Source organism: Bufo bufo, chromosome 10 (genome assembly GCF_905171765.1).
Source record: "Bufo bufo chromosome 10, aBufBuf1.1, whole genome shotgun sequence".
In the NCBI taxonomy this organism is placed as follows: Eukaryota; Metazoa; Chordata; class Amphibia; order Anura; family Bufonidae; genus Bufo; species Bufo bufo.
Genome location: NC_053398.1, coordinates 143,948,186 through 143,969,441, shown reverse-complemented (window position 1 = coordinate 143,969,441; position 21,256 = coordinate 143,948,186). Strand labels below are relative to the sequence as shown.

Below are 21,256 nucleotides of genomic sequence, written 5' to 3'. Positions count from 1 at the left end.
GACATGGCTAAGGCTACTTTCACACTTGCGTTTTTCTTTTCCGGCATAGAGTTTCGTCACAGGGGCTCAATACCGGAAAAGAGCTGATCAGTTTTATCCTAATGCATTCTGAATGGAGAGCGATCCGTTCAGGACGTCTTCAGTTCAGTCTTTTTGTCTTTTCAGGACGGAGATAATACCGCAGCATGTTGCGGTTTTATCTCCGTCCAAAATTCCAGAACGCCGGATCCGGCATTTTTTCCCATTGAAATGCATTAATGCCGGATCTGGCTCCCGAGTGTTCTGGCAAAATGGATCAGTTTTTGTGGTCTGCGCCAATGCTCAGACTGCAAAAAATGTGAAAAAAATAAATGCCTGATCGTTTTTCTGGATGACACCGGAGAGACGGATCCGGCATTTCAATGCATTTGTCAGAGGGATCAGGATTCTGATCCGTCTGACAAATTCCATCAGTTTGCATACGTTTTGACGGCACTGCCTGCCGGAATCCTCTGCCGCAAGTGTGAAAGTAGCCTAACTGTAGTATTTAGATCTAAGGCTGTGTGAGGAGGGGGAGGGGGTCCTTAAAGGGAGTACTCTCCCATCAGGACATTTATGGCCTATTGTGAATGAAGAGCACACCGCGCATGCGCAACCCCCCTCCCTTTTCATTCACCTCTATGGGACATGGCAGTAAACTGAGAAAGCCACGTACGGGCAGCTTACTCTCCATTCACAGCAGCGCCCGCTCTCAAGATTGGAGTGGGACCTGTACATATCGGATATTGATACCCCATACCAGTGCAAACGGGACGACTCCTTTAAAGTTAAAATGACACCTAAAAATATGTTCATAGTGGGTGATGCATCTGTTACCTGCAAAGTCTGGAGAAGCAGGCCGCGGTGGGAATTCTATTAGGAAAATACCCCGTCCTGATTCTACCTTTCTGAACCGTTATTTCACTGTCTACAAATTGTATTAACTCCTCCTACCACAAGGGGGCAGCCTACATTCATCAGATTCACAACAGCCGTGCAAAAGGTAAGGAATTTACTTCAGTCATTAACTTCCATCCAGGTTACATTCACAAAGGTCCGAGGATCCATTTTATCTACATAAAGGACTCCGTCCAAGTGGTCCATCTCGTGCTGGACAACCCGGGCCGCCCAGCCCTGTGCCTTCCAGCTGGTGTCTTCTCCTTTCTCGTTCAGGCCTAGAGATGGAAACAGAAGATACACCGTGAATGCAAGCCCAGGGTAGCAGTCAAATAACTGAAACTAGATGGATGTTAGATTTGTAAAAAAACAATTTCATACCTTTCACCCGCTAATAGGCTCCTTACGGGAATCACGCTCCGTATGAGAGAAGTATTGTGTGTTCTGAACTTAGGAAGCGCATGTCTTTATCATGGGTGACAATGCTGTGCGCCTCTCTGTAACGGAATCATACTGACAATCATGATAACGCCGTGCGCTTCCTAAGTCCAGAACGCATGATCCCTCTCTCACACGGAGCCTGATTCCCGCAACGGACACCTTGTGTGAAAGAGCCCTTACGCCTCTGAAAAAATAAAAGATGGACTCTGGTTGATATAGGAAATTAAGCCAGTTTTCCTTTACACCAGTTTTGATAAATCTAATCCCCTGAGGATGAGAGGCCAAGTAGTGCGCCAGGTCTTAGCAAATCAGCTCCTGGTTTGTCAGTGCCATTAACCTCGGCGTCCCACGCACAGCAACCCGGGCAAAATACATGCACTGGTGGCTAAGCCTATGTTCACATCTGCATTATGAAATCCGGCAGAGGAACAGTTTGCCAGACATCACCACAACTGGATAATGCAGCAAAGCACCGGATCCCCACTGACTACAGTGGGATCCAGACGCTTTCCAGCATAAATGCTTTCTTTCGGCTTTTTGCCCGGCCAAAAGCCATCATTGTGGAGGAAAGCGGTTGGATCCCATTGTAGTCAATGGGGCATCGGCGGTTCGTGGCATTATCCGGGCCATTGATTGGCTGCAGTGGTTACATGCCGTATACTGACCTGTCACCAGGACTGGCAGCGCTGGAGAAAGAGGTGAATATAAAAAAAAAATTAGACCATTTGTGGGCTTGTCAAAGATTTTTAACCATCTCAGACAACCCCTTTATTACTTTGTCCTTTTATCACTGACTCCTGATTTTTTATAGTTTTTAAAGCAAAAAACAAACAACCTGCATGTGTGGCCGCACCCTAAAATCCCCAGTGACCACAGTGTTCCCTCCATGTCTGAGGCTACTGAACTGGCAGTCCCCTTTAAAGGGGCCACGTGTCACTTGGGAGAAACATCACACTGCTGTGGCCAGTCCATGACCGCAGTGGCTCACATGACCCATGTGTGTGCCAGTAGTTTACAGGTAGGGACTAGGGCTGAGCGAATCGACTTCGGATGAAACATCCAAAGTCGATTCGCATAAAACTTCGTTTTAATACTTGTATGGAGCAGGAGCCGAAGTTATTACTTTGCGAAGTCTTGTGAGACTTTGCATAATAACTTCAGGAATTGATTTATACTGTAAAAAAACATTTCCCGAACTCTGGTTCGGTTCCAAGTGGTACCTGAGTTCAGAACCCGTTTTTTTTACAGTACAAATTTATGAAGTTATTGCGCAAAGTCTCGCGAGACTTCGCAAAGCAATAACTCTGGCTCATCGGAGCCAATACATTCTAATAATGTATGGAGCTCCTGCTCCGTACAGTATTAGAAATATGTTTTATGCGAATAAACTTTGGATGTTCAATCCGAAGTCAATTCGCTCATCCCTAGTAGGGATCGAAGCGGAGTGGACCCATGGACTGAGCGCTGGGGAGCAACAGGTCCTGCCGCTATTTATAAAAAAACAAACAAAAAAAAAACAACACTATTTGAAGTTGGACGATCCCATAACCCTTTTTGGAGGGAGCGTAACGGGATTTAGCTCTACTGATAGCATTGATCGACAGTGATTGTTACTTACTTTTAAGGGCGCATTCACATCACCTTTTTCTTTTCTGTTCTTTTGATCCATCAGAAGTACAGAAAAAAAAAAAAAGGGATCAGTTTGCATCAGTTCCTTCCATTATGGCAGACAGGAGAATAAGTCCTGCGAGCAACACTTTTTCTCCAATCTAAAATAACGAGTCTCAAAAGGAACGGAAAAAAAACGGATGTAAACTGATCATAACGGATGTTCAAAATAACAGATCCGTTCTTGTTTTTTTTTATCTCCTTCCGACAAATCAGAAGAACGGAAAACAGTGACGTGAATGCGCCCAAAGCTGTATGTGATCGGTCTGTATATACATATAGTACATATCTTTTATGTATAGTATCACTGCTTAGTATTCACTTAAGCCTATCTTATTCTCATAGCTTTGAATTCACGTTGAAACGAAATGTAAACCAGTGGCTTTATCCTTGCCATTGAATCACGTTTGCCTCCCTTTTTTCCACATTTTTATGTAAATGTCCCTTTATACACATATGTCACCTGATATCTCCACGGCGTGGTACCGGGTCACGACTGCTGAAAATCCATGGATGCTGCTGCAGCCCTCTGGGAAGCTCAGCTTTCGGGAGTCTAGAATACGCATAGCGGGGTTAATAAAGATCTTGAGTGGGAAAGGATCCATCTCACGTTGCGCCCGCACATCAGGGGGCACCAACTGGCACATCTCTTCTCGGAGCTCCAAAGCTATAATGCGGAGAGGGACCCCCAACTGAGGGGCACTTAGTCCCACACAACCACAGGACTTCAGGAGCTGCACCATTCGCTTCAGAACAACCTGAGTATCGGGGTGCGAGATGCGGTCTCGGGGAACCGTCTGAGTCTTGACCCGCAAAACCGGATCTCCCGTCTGAGTCACCCGCTTGTAAGGTGGGGAGGGGGCCCCCAGGATAGACCTCTTCAGGTACCTCCAGTAACTGCGCTTCTTCACTCCAGTCCAGGAGGCGCAGACGCGGAAAGGCTGGACACCACCGAAACTATGAGAGTAATGGGACAGGAGGAGACCGAAGACTCTGCAGCTCCTTGAAGACAACATGGTCGCCTCATCTGCTAAAAGAAAGCAACTGATCAATCAGACATTGGGGGAAACTCGGGACGGCAGTTTTTGAAGTCCCTTTTGCAGCGGTCTGATTAGCTGCCATTTGAGAAATTTGGTGCATCTCTGAACAGAATTCTTGAAATGTTGCTCCGGTTTTCACACCAGCCCTTTACCGCCGTAAGTCCGAATTTGCACGACCGTGGAACCCCGGCCTGGCATCCTGCTGAGAGCAGGAGCGCACGGCGTCATTGGTTGCTATGACGCCGTGCGCTTGGTGCCGCCGCTGCAGTACAGTAATATAGATCCTACGAGTGTATTACTGTACTGCAGTGGTGGCATGAAGCGCACGGCGTCATAGCAACCAATGACGCCGTGCGCTCCTGCTCTCAGCAGGATGCCAGGCCGGGATACCACGGACCACTCACGTCCATGTGCATTCGGCCTAAGACCCGCTGGAAAGACCGCCGCCCCCCCAATGTGGGAAGCCTACTTTCTTGTCCCGCAGATGATGGGGCGTACGTTTATAACTTGGGACAACCCCTTTAAAGAGGATGAAACCTTCTGCTTCCAGGGCCAGTGGCTGCCCAAAACAGCTAACCCCCCACCTATCTGATATTGATTGCTTATACTGGGGATAGATCATCAATAGGGATGAGAGAACTTCAAGTATATATGGTGAATGGCGTTATGGATTCCGTTATGGTTGCATTCGCCTTAAGAAGTCTATGGCCAGTATAACGGATCCGTCCACTTTCTGTTATGCAGGAGAGGACTCCAAAAGCATTCCGTCATGGAATTGCGTTACGGTCCTTGCTAACGGAATCCGTAACGCAATTCAGCATAGACCCGAACTTCAAAACTTGAAGTTCGCTCATCCCTAATCATCAATATCTAGGCCCCCGGACAACCCCTTTAAGGTATATGCACGCGGAGGGTATTAGGCATGTTTTTATCCGTGTAGATTTTGAGATCCGCAGCATTTTAACCGTTTGTGCAGATTTTCACCCTCTGCAATGGGAAGAATCGACTCTGGGGCAAATCTACGTCAGTCGGCAATGAACCGCGTGAAGATTTCAGTGCGGATATGCAGCGAAAACTGCTCTGCTGCGTGAACGGAGCCTGAGGGCTTCTCGGACCGTCCGAAATCTGCCCACGAACCGCGACCCGTAGATTTCATACGCTCGTGGACTTTCAGTTATCAAATGAACACCGTTGCCCTGGGCGACCACTTAATGGGGTCACACTAGTCCATGCACTTGATGAAAAATCCGTCGTCTGTACGCACCGAAACGGTTCATTACCAAGGAAGGGGGGGAGATAAGGGGCTGTCACAGATGCCTCTTATCTGTCGGGAAACAAAGGATCAGAAAGGAAATTCCAAAATGTCTGATCCGGGTATTGGCCGACGCTGGAAATCGTCACAGCCGTAAAAATCTAAGGTCTATGATCAAATATTTAGAAAGGGGGGGGGGGGTCATGCTGTGTGGAAAAATGGCGCCAGTCTTAATACATCTCATTTTTTAATTACACCTGGAGACTCTCAGACTGTCCTATGGAAGCCCCCTCAATGTGGTGTCATTACAGGGGTGACCCCATACCACGTGTATGTGCATAGGGGGGTCAGTCATGTACTGCCCCTCTGCCTGGCCTCATGTGCACCTACCTGCAGAGGAAATACAGAACCCTGAAGAAACCCCCTCCTCAGACTGACCCTGACACACACCGCTCACCTGTGCAGCGCCCACACTGCGCCGCGGCGCGCTCCTCTGACGTCATCGCGCGAGGCATGCCGGGAAATGTAGTCCCGTCTCCTCCGCCAGTGCTGTGAGGAGTTTGTCGCTCTGTCAATGTGTCCTATAGGGACGCGGGTGTTTTCCTCGCTTTTCCACCGCCCGTCTGAGGAGATAATTGCCAGCTGTGTGGTTTGGGGGCAGAGGTTCTCCTTCTAGGGGCTGTCAGAATGAAAACCAAAGCTGGATACAATTAGAATTAAATAAAATAAAAAAAATCTGTGTTGCCCACCAATCAGATTGCAGCTTACATTTCCCCAGTACTGGTTGCAGAATGAAAGAAGGGGTCTGATTGGTTGGTTTTGCTCCGGCTTGTCTGTGGAGGATTAATCGTACGGTTTAATTGCATTAAAAACAAAGGAATTTTCTGTGTAAGGCCACATTGTGACAGGCCTAATGCAGCCACGTTTTAGCGTTCCACACTTTTTCTTTTTTTTCTGCCACGGATTTGTTTACAACAAATCCACCGCAAAATGTAATTTTCTTTTGTGGTAGATTTGCTGCAGCCAAATTCACGGCGGTAAAATACACCACACGCTATTCTGAAGCGCCATCATCATCCTATCCCTATGCTACGGTTCACACGGCCGTTGTTTGGCCAGTCGCAGTTTGTGGTCCCCAATGCACAGACACCATCCATGCAGCTGCCGCGACGGATCCAGTGATCCATCCGCACCGCCAAAAAAAATAGAACTTGTTTTATAAAAAAAAATTGTGGTGCGGAGGCACGGAGAGAAACCCCACGGAAGCGCTACGGAGTTCCATACCGACCTTCCGGATTGTGGATCCGTTCAAGTGAATGGGTCCACATCCGTGATGCGGGGTTCACACGGCCGGTGCCCGCCTATGTGTGAATGAGCCCCGACTGCCACACGGGTGTGGGTGAACGCACATATGATTCACACGAATTTCCGTGCGTTTCTGCAGCATATCCGCACCAAAAATTGCAATTTCTAATTGTGGTTTTTGGTGCAGATTTTATGCGTTTTTTCCTCCGATCTCAACCTTCCATTGAAAAAGGTGAAATACGCAGCAAACCGCCAACATAATTGACATGGTGAAGATTTGGAAACCGCACGGCCGGTCAATTTCCACATGGAAATAAAAAAGCAAAAAGTTTACATGAGAATTGTCTAATCTCTTACACTTTCAGCTCGGAAAAACCGCACATATTCCGCAGTGTGTTCAGGCGGCACGACGGCAATGAAAATACGAACCTTGAAAGCGGCAAAACAGTACAATTTCCACGGATGCATTTCTGAAAATCAGCCCCGCTGAATCGCATGGAGGCTGCAGTGCCGTGAAAATGGACAAAAATGTGCTATTTTTTGTTTGGCGGTCCATTAAAAAAAAGGTCTGAATACATCCATAGCCCGTTATTGTCGAGGGCCGTTTTTCCCTTTTGTGGGAATAAGGGTTAGGGGCTCATGCACACGACAGCGATCGGCTTCATCTCCAAGGCTGTGCGCGGCTCCCCCGACCCCAAGTGACTACATCATAGTCCTTTACGATACAGTCTATATCGGATCCGATCGCAAGGCTATTACAGAGTACTCCCATCATCCTGTCAGTACAGTACAATAGCCCCGCAATCACATATGAACTGGCTGTATCATAAATTACTACGATCCAGTCAGGTCAGCAGAGACGCGGCCGATGAATGAACCGTGTTTCTCGGGCCGAGCGCGGTCGCGTGCATGAGCTTTAAGCTGTATGCAGTCGACTGTAACGCAGCCCCGTCCCTGACTGATACTGAAACAGAATCTGTCCCATAGGATCCTATGGTGAACTAAGTCAGTAGAGGTAGCGGTAACATGGGTGCTAACACTTGGGCAGTATTCGGGTATGTGTGCACGGTGTATATTACGCTTGGACAATCCCCAGGGAAACACAGCGCCAGATAAGTAGATGGGATCTTTAAAATATCATATATACAATTCCAATGCGGAAATTGACCAGTGGTGGGAATTTTTAAAATCTGCAGGAGGTCAATTGTTTGTGCCGATTTTCAGTTAAGATTTCATCCATGGCAAAATCTACAAGTAAGGGCTCATTCACACGCGAGTCTGCATCCGTTTCCATTCATTTCAACGGGGCCACAAAAGATACAGATAGCACACAGCGTGCGGTCCACATCCGTGGTTCTGTTACGCCGCAAAAAAAAAAGAAAAAAAGATAGAGCGTGTCCTACTCTTGTCCGCTATGGTGACAGGAATAGGCCTTTTCTATTATGGTAGCGCCCATGTGTGGTCCGCAAATTGCAGAACGCACACAGCCAGTATCTGTGTTCTGTGGATCCGCAAAACGCTATGGTCGTGTGAATGCGCCCCAACACATGTGGATTTTGGGGCGAAAACGCAGCGAGATCTGCATAAACTACACTGCCATGTGAACGTACCCTTACGAATACTTTTACACCATGGACAAATCTGCCGGAAAGAAAATCCACGTCTTACGTGCAGATTCAGATGCAAAACGGATGCAGAGTTCATCCGCAGCAAACAGCCGGCGTGTGAATACTGCGGCGGATTTGTTCATGGCGTAAAGAATGACATCTGAATGTGGCCTAAAGATAAGCTTAGACTTCGCATTTTGCTGGTTTTAGCAGAAAAAAAAAAAACAGCCTTAAAGGGGGTTCATACCCATAATTTCACCCAGGCAGCCCCCCTGATGCTCTGATGCGCTGCCTTGCCCTGCGCTGGATCGCACAGGGTATGGGCTCTTTTGTTTACAATACACTGCTGGGCGGAAGCTTTCGCCCGGCAGTGTGTTCGGTGACGTCACCGGCTCTGACGGGCGTGCTTTAGCGCTGCCCTAGCCATTTTACTGGCTAGGGCAGCGCTAAAGCCCACCCGTCAGTGGCGGTGACATCATCGGGGTTCCTGGCAGCCCTATGGAGGGCCCGGTTCGTCACCGGAACTCCTAAAAAATGCCTTTGGCCTGCGCGATTTAGCGCAGGGCAAAGGAGAGCATGAACTGCACCGATGCTCAAATCAGAGGGGCTGCCTGGGTGAAAATGGAGGGATGTCCGGGTTCAGCTATGAACCCGGACAACCCCTTTAAGATATTACATGTACAATATGTGAAAATGGTTGGGAGGGTAATTTATCCCAAATAGCGGGTGACCAGCTGCCAAAGTATTTTCTCTCATTGGAGCTAAACGAACAGACTTCAGATGACGGGGCGCGATCCGGGTAGAACTCTGCGTCTGACGACCGCGGGATCTGAAGGACCAAGGCTTGGCTGAGCCGTACTCATACTATAGGTCAGGGCTCATACACACAAACTTATTTTCTTTCCAAGTCTGTTCCATTTTTTTCTGCGGACGGTATGTGGAACCATTCACTTCCATGGCTTTCCATATGTCCGTTCCACAAAGAAATAGAACGTGTCCTATTATTGTCCACATTACGGAGAAGGATAGCACTGTTCTATTAGGGGCCAGCTGTTCCGTTCCGTTTTTGTTGCAGATCGCAAAATACATACAGTCGTGTGCATGAGCCCTAAAGGGACAGAGGACCTACAGCTAAGCTGAAACGCACAGCATCACAGATCACTACGATGCAATGAGATCAGGTCAGCCGAGCCGCGGTCGGTCCAAGAAATGCCGCCATCACATCTAAAACTGGCCTAAATGCCTCATGTATACGGCCGTGTCTGGTGTTCAATACGCAAAAAAACAGATCCTTGAAAAACGGAGAGTTTTCCTGTGTTTTCCATTTCTTCTTATTCTCATCCGCAAAGATGGACAACAATAGGACCTGCGGCGAGATTCTTGGATCAGGCACTGGAATCCGTTACAGACGTATGAACAGCCCCATTGACTTGAAGAAATATACAGTCTTGTGTAAGCCCTTAAAGAGGATAAGGTCAACTAACGGGCAGATCTGAGCGCTCTATACCATCGGCTCCGAGGATTACGGATCTATAGAAAGCATATGGGAGCAGAAGCAATGAACGTTGGAGGCGCAGAGCTCCTGAAAGTGCCCTTACATCCTTATCAGTCTTCAGTAGCTGCAACACTTAAAGGGGATGTCTAACCTAGAACACTGGTGGCATAGCACTAGGATATGCCACCAACATCAGGTAGGACCCGCACCCATCTCTAGAACGAAGCTCCCAAATAGAAGAAAATCGCACCGCACACGCGCAGCCAACCACCAGTCATTTCTATGGGAGCGCTGAAAACAGCCGAGAGCGTTGCTCGGCTATTTTGCGCAATCCCATAGAAATTAATAGAGGGCAGCCACACTGTGGACTGTGGACGCTGTATTCTAGAGATAGGTGCGTGTCCCAAAGTGGCGTGGGATGTGGCAAGGTATGTTGCTTCTGCCCTCTCCAACCCCTTTCCAACTTGTGCTGTTAGCAGTTTAGCATGGTTAAAACTGCTGACAGATTCCCTTTAATAGGAACATAGTGGTTTTACCATAGACTGCAATGGTATAAAAAGGGAGAGGTTAAAAGGGTTTTCTGAACCCCGGCAATCGGGTACTGATGACCTATCTGGAGAACAGGTCATCAATATAAAAAGTCGGAAAACCCCTTTAAGTAAATGCCCCCAGATCCATGATTACACAGCACTCTTAGAAATCAATTGATGCCCATTCACACACTTTTCTGCAAATGAATATCCGTTAGCTTCATATGAATGGGGTTCTTTTGGCGGCAAACACATGGAATTCTGCAAGCCCCGTTTAGAGAAATGAAACGGCGAGTTCACTCTTCCACCTACTCCAAGAGCGAAGGAAAACCGACGCTCCACACCAATGCAGATGAAGGGCGGCCACCAAATGAGAGCACTGAACCCAGAAAAATCGTAAAATATGTAGATTTTAATACGGAGAATTCTTCTACTATACACGGAGAAGTCTCATTTCATTTTAATGATTTCAGACAGGATCAGACGCAGCGTAGGAAAAACCGATCCTCCGTACAACCAATCAGATTGCAGCTCTCATTTCCGCAGCTTTCCATAAGTCACACTTCTGATTGGTCGCGAGGACACGAGCGGTTTCCCCAAGTAGAAGTATCAATTAATCAATAATTTATGCGCGCATATTTTATAGCACTGTAAACGTCAGTCGCTGCGGCTATTGGTAATGGACAGACCCCCATCCCCAAGTTAGAGTTCGTTCACACTAGGTGCAGTTGTCAGGCATCTCCTGCCGGGGGGTCCGGCGCGGCTGCCGGCGATACCACCTGTGCATCGTCCTTTGTCTTCGTGTTCTCCAGGGGTGGTTGAGACTTCTCCAGCTCAGCCTGAGGTGCGGGAATCACTTCAGGCTCCTTCTGAGGCAATATGCCCTCCAAGGCTTCATGCAGGGGAGTAACATTGATGGAACCCAAATCGCCGTAGCGGGAGAGGTGAGTAGGGGCGACACCTGAGAGGGACAGGGAAGGAGCACAAGAGGCACATCACTGCACGGACTGAATAACCTTGTACATGTGCTGCTAATCTTACCCTCATACTGACTCCAAAGCTGCATCAACAGTCAACAAGCATGTCGCTTAGCGGAGCTCCAAAACGCAATGCAGCATTCTACGCCTGAAGAATAAGGATACTTCTCACCGGAGCCAGCTTTATTTAGACCAGTGGTCAGCAACCTATGGCACTCCAACAGCTGTGAAACTACAACTCCCAGCATGTGCACTCGCTTATCTGTTCTTGTAACTCCGATGGAGTCGAAAGGAGAATTCCGGAAGTTGTAGTTTCCGGACCGCTGGAGCGCCAGAGGTTGCCGATGCCTGGTTTAGACACTGATCACACAGCTAGAGGTTAGCTCAGGAGCTTGCGTGATTGTGAATTCAGCTCTGGAGGACAATGGAGTAGAACCCAGGCCGTAGTTTAGTATCAGTACCCAACATAAAAATAAAAAAAATTACCAAGTATCTGCGCCCTCTGTGCTGGAGGAAAGAGGAGCTGCAAGCAGCGGTTCAGATACGGGGTCAGGTCCTCCAAGAAGACCGTGCAGAACTGGGTGAAGAGTTCACGTTCCTGGGGGCTGAAAGCAGCTTCTTCAGCTCGGTGGAAAGTCAGGATGGATTTAACGGCCTAAGGAGAAGAAAAAAAAAAAGAAAGAAAAACGACTATGAAAGTGAAATTCCTCCAAATAACAGCTGTTACATAACTACAACTCCCAGCATGCCCTGGAGATTAAACCGTTAAAGATCGCGTGAATAAGGCAACAGCTACATGTTGACTTTGGTGGCTCCGATCGATGATCGCCATGTAGCGCTGCCTAAATCACAAATAATGCAAGTGAATGGGGCAATCTTTGGCCATGCAGCCAGTCATTGTACAGACCGGGCCTTAAAAGGGGGTGTCCACTATAAACGTATAGAATGTGTAGAACGTATCCCCTCCCCACAGGATAGTGGACAAATATCTGATCGGTGTAGGTCTGACTGCTGGGACCTGCACTGGTTAGAAGAACGGAGTGGTGGTCAGGCATGTGTGCTGCCACTCCAAGGGGTCAGACGGCCGTATGAATCCGTCCACATCCGTTCCGCTATTTCGCTGAACAGGTGCCGACCCATTAATTTCAATGGGGCCACAAAAGATGCGGACAGCACACCATGTGCTGTCCGCATCCATGGTTTTGTTACGAGGGTCAGCGGAAGCGGACAAGAATAGGCATTTCCTATTATGGCCATGTGTGGTCTTATGGTGGGACATCCCCTTTAAAAGCCCATCTGTCAGCAGTTTTGTCCCTATGACACCGGCTGACCTGTTACATGTGCGATTAGCAGCTGAAGGCATCTGTGTTGGTCCCATGTTCATAGGTGTCCGCATTGCTGAGAAAAATAGGAATTAGACTTACCGGTAATTCGGTTTCCAGCACAACAGGAGGTTGTTCCCCTATGACCTTCTTGGGACAGGAAACAGAGGTTAAAAAGTAACAATGTACTGTAGACCCCCCACTGCGTCCAGTAACAATGTACTGCAGGCACCCCCCCACTGCGCCCAGTAACAATGTACTGCAGGCACCCCCCCACTGCGCCCAGTAACAATGTACTGCAGGCAACCCCCCACTGCGCCCAGTAACAATGTACTGCAGGCAACCCCCCACTGCGCCCAGTAACAATGTACTGCAGGCACCCCCCCACTGCGCCCAGTAACAATGTACTGTAGACTGCCACTGTGCCCAGTAACAATGTACTGTAGACCGCCACTGTGCCCAGTAACAATGTACTGTAGACCACCACTGTGCCCAGTAACAATGTACTGTAGACTGCCACTGTGCCCAGTAACAATGTACTGCAGGCACCCCCCCACTGCGCCCAGTAACAATGTACTGCAGGCACCCCCCCACTGCACCCAGTAACAATGTACTGTAGACCCCCCCTGCACCCAGTAACAATGTACTGTAGACCCCCCCCCTGCACCCAGTAACAATGTACTGTAGACCCCCCCTGCACCCAGTAACAATGTACTGTAGACCCCCCCCTGCACCCAGTAACAATGTACTGCAGGCACCCCCCCACTGCGCCCAGTAACAATGTACTGCAGGCAACCCCCCACTGCGCCCAGTAACAATGTACTGCAGGCAACCCCCCACTGCGCCCAGTAACAATGTACTGCAGGCACCCCCCCACTGCGCCCAGTAACAATGTACTGTAGACTGCCACTGTGCCCAGTAACAATGTACTGTAGACCGCCACTGTGCCCAGTAACAATGTACTGTAGACCACCACTGTGCCCAGTAACAATGTACTGTAGACTGCCACTGTGCCCAGTAACAATGTACTGCAGGCACCCCCCCACTGCGCCCAGTAACAATGTACTGCAGGCACCCCCCCACTGCACCCAGTAACAATGTACTGTAGACCCCCCCTGCACCCAGTAACAATGTACTGTAGACCCCCCCCTGCACCCAGTAACAATGTACTGTAGACCCCCCCTGCACCCAGTAACAATGTACTGTAGACCCCCCCCTGCACCCAGTAACAATGTACTGTAGACCCCCCCCTGCACCCAGTAACAATGTACTGTAGACCCCCCCCCCCTGCACCCAGTAACAATGTACTGTAGACCCCCCCCTGCACCCAGTAACAATGTACTGTAGACCCCCCCCTGCACCCAGTAACAATGTACTGTAGACCCCCCCCTGCACCCAGTAACAATGTACTGTAGACCCCCCCTGCACCCAGTAACAATGTACTGTAGACCCCCCCCTGCACCCAGTAACAATGTACTGTAGACCCCCCCCTGCACCCAGTAACAATGTACTGTAGACCCCCCCCCCCTGCACCCAGTAACAATGTACTGTAGACCCCCCCCTGCACCCAGTAACAATGTACTGTAGACCCCCCCCTGCACCCAGTAACAATGTACTGTAGACCCCCCCCCCTGCACCCAGTAACAATGTACTGCAGACCCCCCCCCCTGCACCCAGTAACAATGTACTGTAGACCCCCCCCTGCACCCAGTAACAATGTACTGTAGACCCCCCCTGCACCCAGTAACAATGTACTGTAGACCCCCCCCCTGCACCCAGTAACAATGTACTGTAGACCCCCCCCCCTGCACCCAGTAACAATGTACTGTAGACCCCCCCCCTGCACCCAGTAACAATGTACTGTAGACCCCCCCCCTGCACCCAGTAACAATGTACTGTAGCCCCCCCCCCCGCACCCAGTAACAATGTACTGTAGACGCCCCCTGCACCCAGTAACAATGTACTGTAGACGCCCCCTGCACCCAGTAACAATGTACTGTAGACGCCCCCTGCACCCAGTAACAATGTACTGTAGACGCCCCCTGCACCCAGTAACAATGTACTGTAGACGCCCCCTGCACCCAGTAACAATGTACTGTAGACGCCCCCTGCACCCAGTAACAATGTACTGTAGACCCCCCCCCTGCACCCAGTAACAATGTACTGTAGACCCCCCCCCTGCACCCAGTAACAATGTACTGTAGACCCCCCCCCTGCACCCAGTAACAATGTACTGTAGACGCCCCCTGCACCCAGTAACAATGTACTGTAGACGCCCCCTGCACCCAGTAACAATGTACTGTAGACGCCCCCTGCACCCAGTAACAATGTACTGTAGACGCCCCCTGCACCCAGTAACAATGTACTGTAGACGCCCCCTGCACCCAGTAACAATGTACTGTAGACGCCCCCTGCACCCAGTAACAATGTACTGTAGACGCCCCCTGCACCCAGTAACAATGTACTGCAGGCACCCCCCCCACTGCACCCAGTAACAATGTACTGTAGACCCCCCCCCCTGCACCCAGTAACAATGTACTGTAGACCCCCCCCCTGCACCCAGTAACAATGTACTGTAGCCCCCCCCCCTGCACCCAGTAACAATGTACTGTAGACGCCCCCTGCACCCAGTAACAATGTACTGTAGACGCCCCCTGCACCCAGTAACAATGTACTGTAGACGCCCCCTGCACCCAGTAACAATGTACTGTAGACGCCCCCTGCACCCAGTAACAATGTACTGTAGACGCCCCCTGCACCCAGTAACAATGTACTGTAGACGCCCCCTGCACCCAGTAACAATGTACTGTAGACGCCCCCTGCACCCAGTAACAATGTACTGTAGACGCCCCCTGCACCCAGTAACAATGTACTGTAGACCCCCCCCCTGCACCCAGTAACAATGTACTGTCCAGTAACAATGTACTGTAGACCCCCCCCTGCACCCAGTAACAATGTACTGTAGACCCCCATTGCAGTTCATTCCCAAGAGCTTAATTGTTATAATATGATAAACACCTAACTCCAGAATGTCTACAAGGTTTATGTAGGAAACCGAGCCCAGCTGGCGGCACTGGCACACCATTAACTCCATACTGGTGCAGGACGAGCTTGGGATCCTGTACCAGGAGGTGCTAGTATGAACTCAAGAAGAAAGGAGAAAGAACCCTCCAGACGAACCCACCTGCCCGCATAGCTTCAAGGTCAGAGGCGACCTTAAGGGTTTCACAAGATCTTTACATGGCACCAGCCCGGAGACACAGGGACTGAGGAGCGGCACAAGGTGACAGGACCTGTGCAGCGTACATCACCGCAGCTCATCTGTGTGAGCATGGCCGTCAGTGTGAATGTGGGCAGAGGAACGCACCGGCTCCATTGCCGTTTTCTGTCTCCCGGGAGTTGGCGTGCAGTGAGGGGGGGTCTCCTTCCCGGAGGCGACAGAGGTGCCCCTGAGGTTATGGGTATTAAGTGCAATGTAGGCTGGGTCCCTAATGTTCGTGACATCAGCGCCCTTAGATAGAATAACATAGAGAAAAGTTTAGTTGGGCATAAGTTGTCTTGGAGATAGATAAACCAATTTACTGCCATGGAAGGGATAGCTATAATCCATACAAGACGAATTCCCAGCCCGGATCTTTACTACAGTTCAGTGCTCTGGTCAGGCTGACCCATACCATCTCCAGGTGTATACTATATACTATACAGCACATGGCCGCTACACATAGATGTTTGCACTCCTTGAATTACATACAATTTCCATTAATATTGTCCATGGATACAGCTTGCACTAAACTGTAGATAGTGAATAGGCCTTGCAGGCGACTCCACTCCCCAAATGATAGTAGAGTCCATAGACTGAGCTACCACTCACCTGCTCGGGCACAGAGGCGGCGCGCCGGGCACAGAGGCCACGAGGCGGCGCGCCGGGCACAGAGGCCACGAGGCGGCGCGCCGGGCACAGAGGCCACGAGGCGGCGCGCCGGGCACAGAGGCCACGAGGCGGCGCGCCGGGCACAGAGGCCACGAGGCGGCGCGCCGGGCACAGAGGCCACGAGGCGGCGCGCCGGGCACAGAGGCCACGAGGCGGCGCGCCGGGCACAGAGGCCACGAGGCGGCGCGCCGGGCACAGAGGCCACGAGGCGGCGCGCCGGGCACAGAGGCCACGAGGCGGCGCGCCGGGCACAGAGGCCACGAGGCGGCGCGCCGGGCACAGAGGCCACGAGGCGGCGCGCCGGGCACAGAGGCCACGAGGCGGCGCGCCGGGCACAGAGGCGGCACAGTATACATTTTTCCTAGATAAAGGAATCAAGTCAGACATAACGAAGCCAGGTTGCTAGACCTAAAAGATTTAAGTCTGCGACCTTGTCAATTGAATACCCTCTTACCTGCCTAATAACGGATACGATAAGTATCTTTTGATGCAATATCCATGTCTATTCTTTACCAGATATAAAGGGCACCTTCCATCCATGAATTGTGTGCTGGATCTTTCGGTCCACACATGGATATATAATTGTATACAATTTTAAATGTTTTGGACTTTGTGCGCTTTCAATAAATCATATATTTTTTACGATGTGCGGCCTTGGCTTGCGTTATCTCTCTTTCTCTTTTTCGGGCTCCTTGTCAATTTTAACTCCTCATTCAGTCCTCATTGAAGAAGCAGGAGATGCTACTATCCTCTGAGCTCCCATTTAGATCCACACACAGAGTCTCAAAGTAACTAGAACCGTTGAGACGATCCAGTTGGTTAAACACACGGTTTACTTACCAATCAATGTCGGGCAGCTTCTGCCAGCACTTGCATACGGAGCGTTGGTAAGGAGAGGAGACAAGGCCCCGTCCAGCCGCTGAACCCCAGACCAGCGGATCTAAGCTCCATGAATCCAAAGCCGTCCATAGTCAGGTAACCACCAGCTGCATTACCCACTTCATCAGGGTTAGGAGCAAGCCAGGGCACCTCCGCATAAGAGGTACTGGCACGGCCACTTACAGGGTAGGAAAGATGAGGATGAACCCAATGATCGAACCCAGGCCGTCAGAGATAGGCTCGGACTCCGCCAGGTGGGTTCCAGGCTGCTAAGGGACCTCCACCCCGAGAGGTGTTAGCAAGGCTATTCGAGGCCAGACCCCCCCCGATCCTAGTCCCAGGGAACCTCTCTGCATCTATCCTCTGTAGGGACAGGAAGAACACTGGTGGGAGAAGGTGGGAGGGACCTTTTAACCTCTCTGTTTCCTGTCCCAAAAAGGTCAAAAGGGAACAACCTCCCGTTGTGCTGTCATGAGGGATGAGTTGGAAAATGATGTTTTAATATATGCAAATGACCCTCTAGGAGCAACGTGGGCGTTGCCGTTACACCTAGAGGCTCTGCTCTCTCTGCAACTGCCGCATCCTCTGCAGTTTGATTGACAGGGCCAGGTGTGATGACGCTTACACTGCCTGGTCCTGTCAAAGTGCAGAGGGCACAGCAGTTGCAGAGAGAGCAGAGCCTCTAGGTGTAATGGTAACGCCCCCGTTGCTCCTGGAGGCTCATTTGCATATATAAATCATAATTTTTCTCGGTAATGCGGGCACATATGAACATGGGACCAACACAGATGCCTTCAGCTGCCATGTGCACATGAAACAGGTACAAATCTGCCCTTTAATGTCTTCCTATAGTCCTACTGATCCAGCCAATTCTCACAGGATTGGGAAACAGTCAGCATGTCTATATGCAAATCCAAACCGTAAGGATTGACCCTTTCTGAATGCCCTGAATCTAAACTATAGGACGTGTATTGGATTTTCAGAAACCAATGAAATTGTAGTTCTCCGAAATGCAGCTTGTAAGACATCACGCTTCCAATTGGTCGGCAGGGTATGAGAAGTCTCATCATCTGCTCTGGAGCATGACACATGGGGCACCTACCTTTTCCAAAGCCTCCTGCAACGTGTTGGTCACTTCCTGAGTTAAAGCCACTGGACAACAGAGTCGCAGGTCATTGAAGGCCACCAGGATGTTGTTGAGGAAGCAGGCCAAGGGCGGGTAGTCCAGGAGAACCATTGGAGGCTGCAGGGTCCCGGGTTGGGCAGGAGGTGCTGGTCCCGGTGGGATGCTGGAGCTCAGGACTGACGTGGAGGAGATCAGCGTGTACATGTTCATCTCCTCCAGGAATTTCTCCACTGCCTCCTTTGCTGCCCGTGAAAAGTTCTCTGCAGCGACCCTCTGGAAGATGGGGGCCAGCTGCCCGCGGAAATCTACACCCACCCGGCTGAAGGAAAGTCCAAAGTACATGCACTGGCCTAAGAGAGAGTCCAGACGACTGCCCACGCCTCTCTGAAGATCGCTTTCTAGCACCTGCAGGAACTCGCTCACTTTCTGCAACACCCAACCGTGGAAAATGGCCCCTTCGCTGACCGGCAAGGAGCCTGCAGGAGGAGGTGGGAGGAGCAGGGGGTCTTCGTCGGAGAAGATGGCCCGGTACTGGGTGATGACATCGAAGAGGTGCACCCGGCAGCTCTCAATGGTTTTGGTGAGATGGAAATACGGGTCGTCTTGAGGGATGGAGCTCTGCATGGAGCGGAGCCAGGCGTCCCGGGCCTGCAGAAACTTGATACGCAACTCCGCTTCAGTGAAGACGTCCATCCTGCGCAGGTAGCCGATCACCCGCAAGCAGGCCGGGAGCTGGATGTTACTGCGCAGCTGCTGGAGGAGCTGGGTCAGCATCAGCTGCGCAGACTGGCGGACCTCATTCACTATGCCCTGCAGAGGAGGAGCACACCACAGTGTGAGAGGCGGACATTCTACACAATTACCTAGCGTCAAAGAAGAGTTCTGCAGGTCTCTAATAACTTGCAGGACTCCAAAATGTCTGCTTGCTGTCAGTGAACTGAAAACACCATTTACTAGTGAAGGGATAGGATGCATGTATATGATAAGTGCTCGGCCCCCACCTGAACGACCGGGATGGCAGAGAACTTCTTCTCCAGCCGCTTCACGTAGGCGGCCAGCTCCAGCGCCTCCTCGTAGTAACCGTTCCGCACACACGTGTCCATCAGCTGCGGGATCTCCAGGATTTCCAGGATCTCGGTGTGCCGGTTCAGGGTCAGCGTGTTCATCCGCCGGCTGGAGCTGATCTCCTCCGCCTGCTTCACAAACCCCCTGCAGGGTCACAGGAAACAAGGGCAATGAGAGATCATGGGAGGAGTAGTAGGAAGATAGGAGTACTAGTGACAGACGCTGCGATGACTGCAGGGGGTGGAAGTAGTATTGGCACAGACAGGAGCAGAGAATGGGAGTAGTAGTGGCACAGAGAACAGAAAAGAGGTTGGGAGTAGTAGTGAGAAATACGACAGGATGGGAGTACTAGTGACAGCAATGGGAGTAGAAGTGACAGCGATGGGAGTAGTAGTGACACATGGGACAGTGATGGGAGTAGAAGTGGTAAATGTGACAGCAGAGGGATGGGAAACGTAGTGACACAGATGACAGCAGCATAATGGGAGTAGTAGTGGCATAAGTGACCGCAGGGGGGATGAGAGTAGAGGTGACACATGACAGCAGCAGAATGGGGGTAGTAGTGGCACTGGTGACAGCAGGAAATACGAGCAGTAAAGGCAGAGGTGAAAGCAAGGGGTTAGGGGTGGAAGTAAGAAATATGACAGAATGGGAGTAGTGGTGACAGGCAACAACAATGGGAGTAGTAGTGACATGTGACACCAATGGGGGTGGTAATGACAAATGTAGTAGTGACAGGTGACAACAATGTGATTAGTAGTTCAGGTGACAGCAGAAGGATGGAAGGAGTAGTGGCATAGGTTACTGCAGGATGATGAGAGTAGTAGTGACACAGATGACAGGAGCAGAATGGGAGTAGCAGTGGCACTGGTGACAGCAGGGAATAGGAGCAGTAAAGGCAGAGGTGACATGATGGGATCAGGATTAGTAGTAAGAAATATGACATGATGGGAGTAGTAGTGACACAAGCGACAGCAATGGGGGAGGTACTGACAATCGTGACAGTGATGAGAGTAGTAGCGACAGGTGACAATGAGTAGTAGTGGTAAAGGTGACAGCAGCAGGATGGGAGCAGTAGTTGTCCAGGTGAGCGCAGGGTGATGAGAGTAGTAGTGACAGATGACAGGATGTGAGTAGTAGTAGTGGTAAAGGTGACAGCAGCAGGATGGGAGGAGTAGTGGCACTGGTGAGAGTAGTAGTGACACAGATGACAGGATGGGGGTAGTAGTGCCTAATGTGTCAGGACCTGCAGCTCTCCTGGAAGCCGGGCAGCTTGCCGAGCAGCCGGGACACATTGTCCTCCACCTGCCCGAAGTCCCGGTAGATGAGCTCGGTGCACTCGGCCGTGCGGATGAAGGTCTTGTAGTGAGTGAAGGCCAGGTCCCGGGTCTGCTGCAGGATCTGCGCCCGCTCCTCCGCCAGCCTCTCCGGCTCCCGCCGCAGCTTCTCCACCCCGAACGAGCTCAGCTCCTGCAGGTAGGCGGCGTAGTCCGGGCTGTCCCTCCAGCTCTCCGGGAAACTATTCCTGAACACCGAGGCCAGGAGGCTCTCGTCTTCCACGTCCACCGCCGCCATGTCGCCGGAGGTAGACGGGCTCTGACTTCAAACATGACGTAGAAGACATTCACCGCTGCGATTGGCTGACTGTGCGCCCTGCGATGACGTCATAAAAAAAAAAAACCGCCGCCATGTTAGTGGAGGCA

General features: G+C 50.6%; 1 protein-coding gene across 2 annotated transcripts; it reads right to left on the bottom strand.

Moving 5' to 3' along the window:
• Positions 1 to 828: 828 nt before the first annotated feature.
• On the bottom strand, positions 829 to 21,199 carry COG8 (component of oligomeric golgi complex 8). 2 transcript variants are annotated; one of them, XM_040409592.1, is made up of 5 exons: positions 20,800 to 21,199; positions 19,490 to 19,697; positions 18,465 to 19,298; positions 11,717 to 11,885; positions 829 to 1,193 (listed from the first exon to the last, which is right to left on the bottom strand). In XM_040409592.1, the coding sequence occupies exons 1-5, from the start codon at positions 21,126 to 21,128 to the stop codon at positions 1,036 to 1,038; spliced, it is 1,698 nt and encodes a 565-aa protein (XP_040265526.1). In that variant the 5' UTR covers positions 21,129 to 21,199; the 3' UTR covers positions 829 to 1,035. The 2 variants fall into 2 exon arrangements, with proteins under 2 accessions (XP_040265526.1, XP_040265525.1); XM_040409591.1 differs by lacking the exon at positions 829 to 1,193 and adding an exon at positions 10,647 to 11,214 and having other exon boundaries at positions 20,800 to 21,197.
• Positions 21,200 to 21,256: the final 57 nt, after the last annotated feature.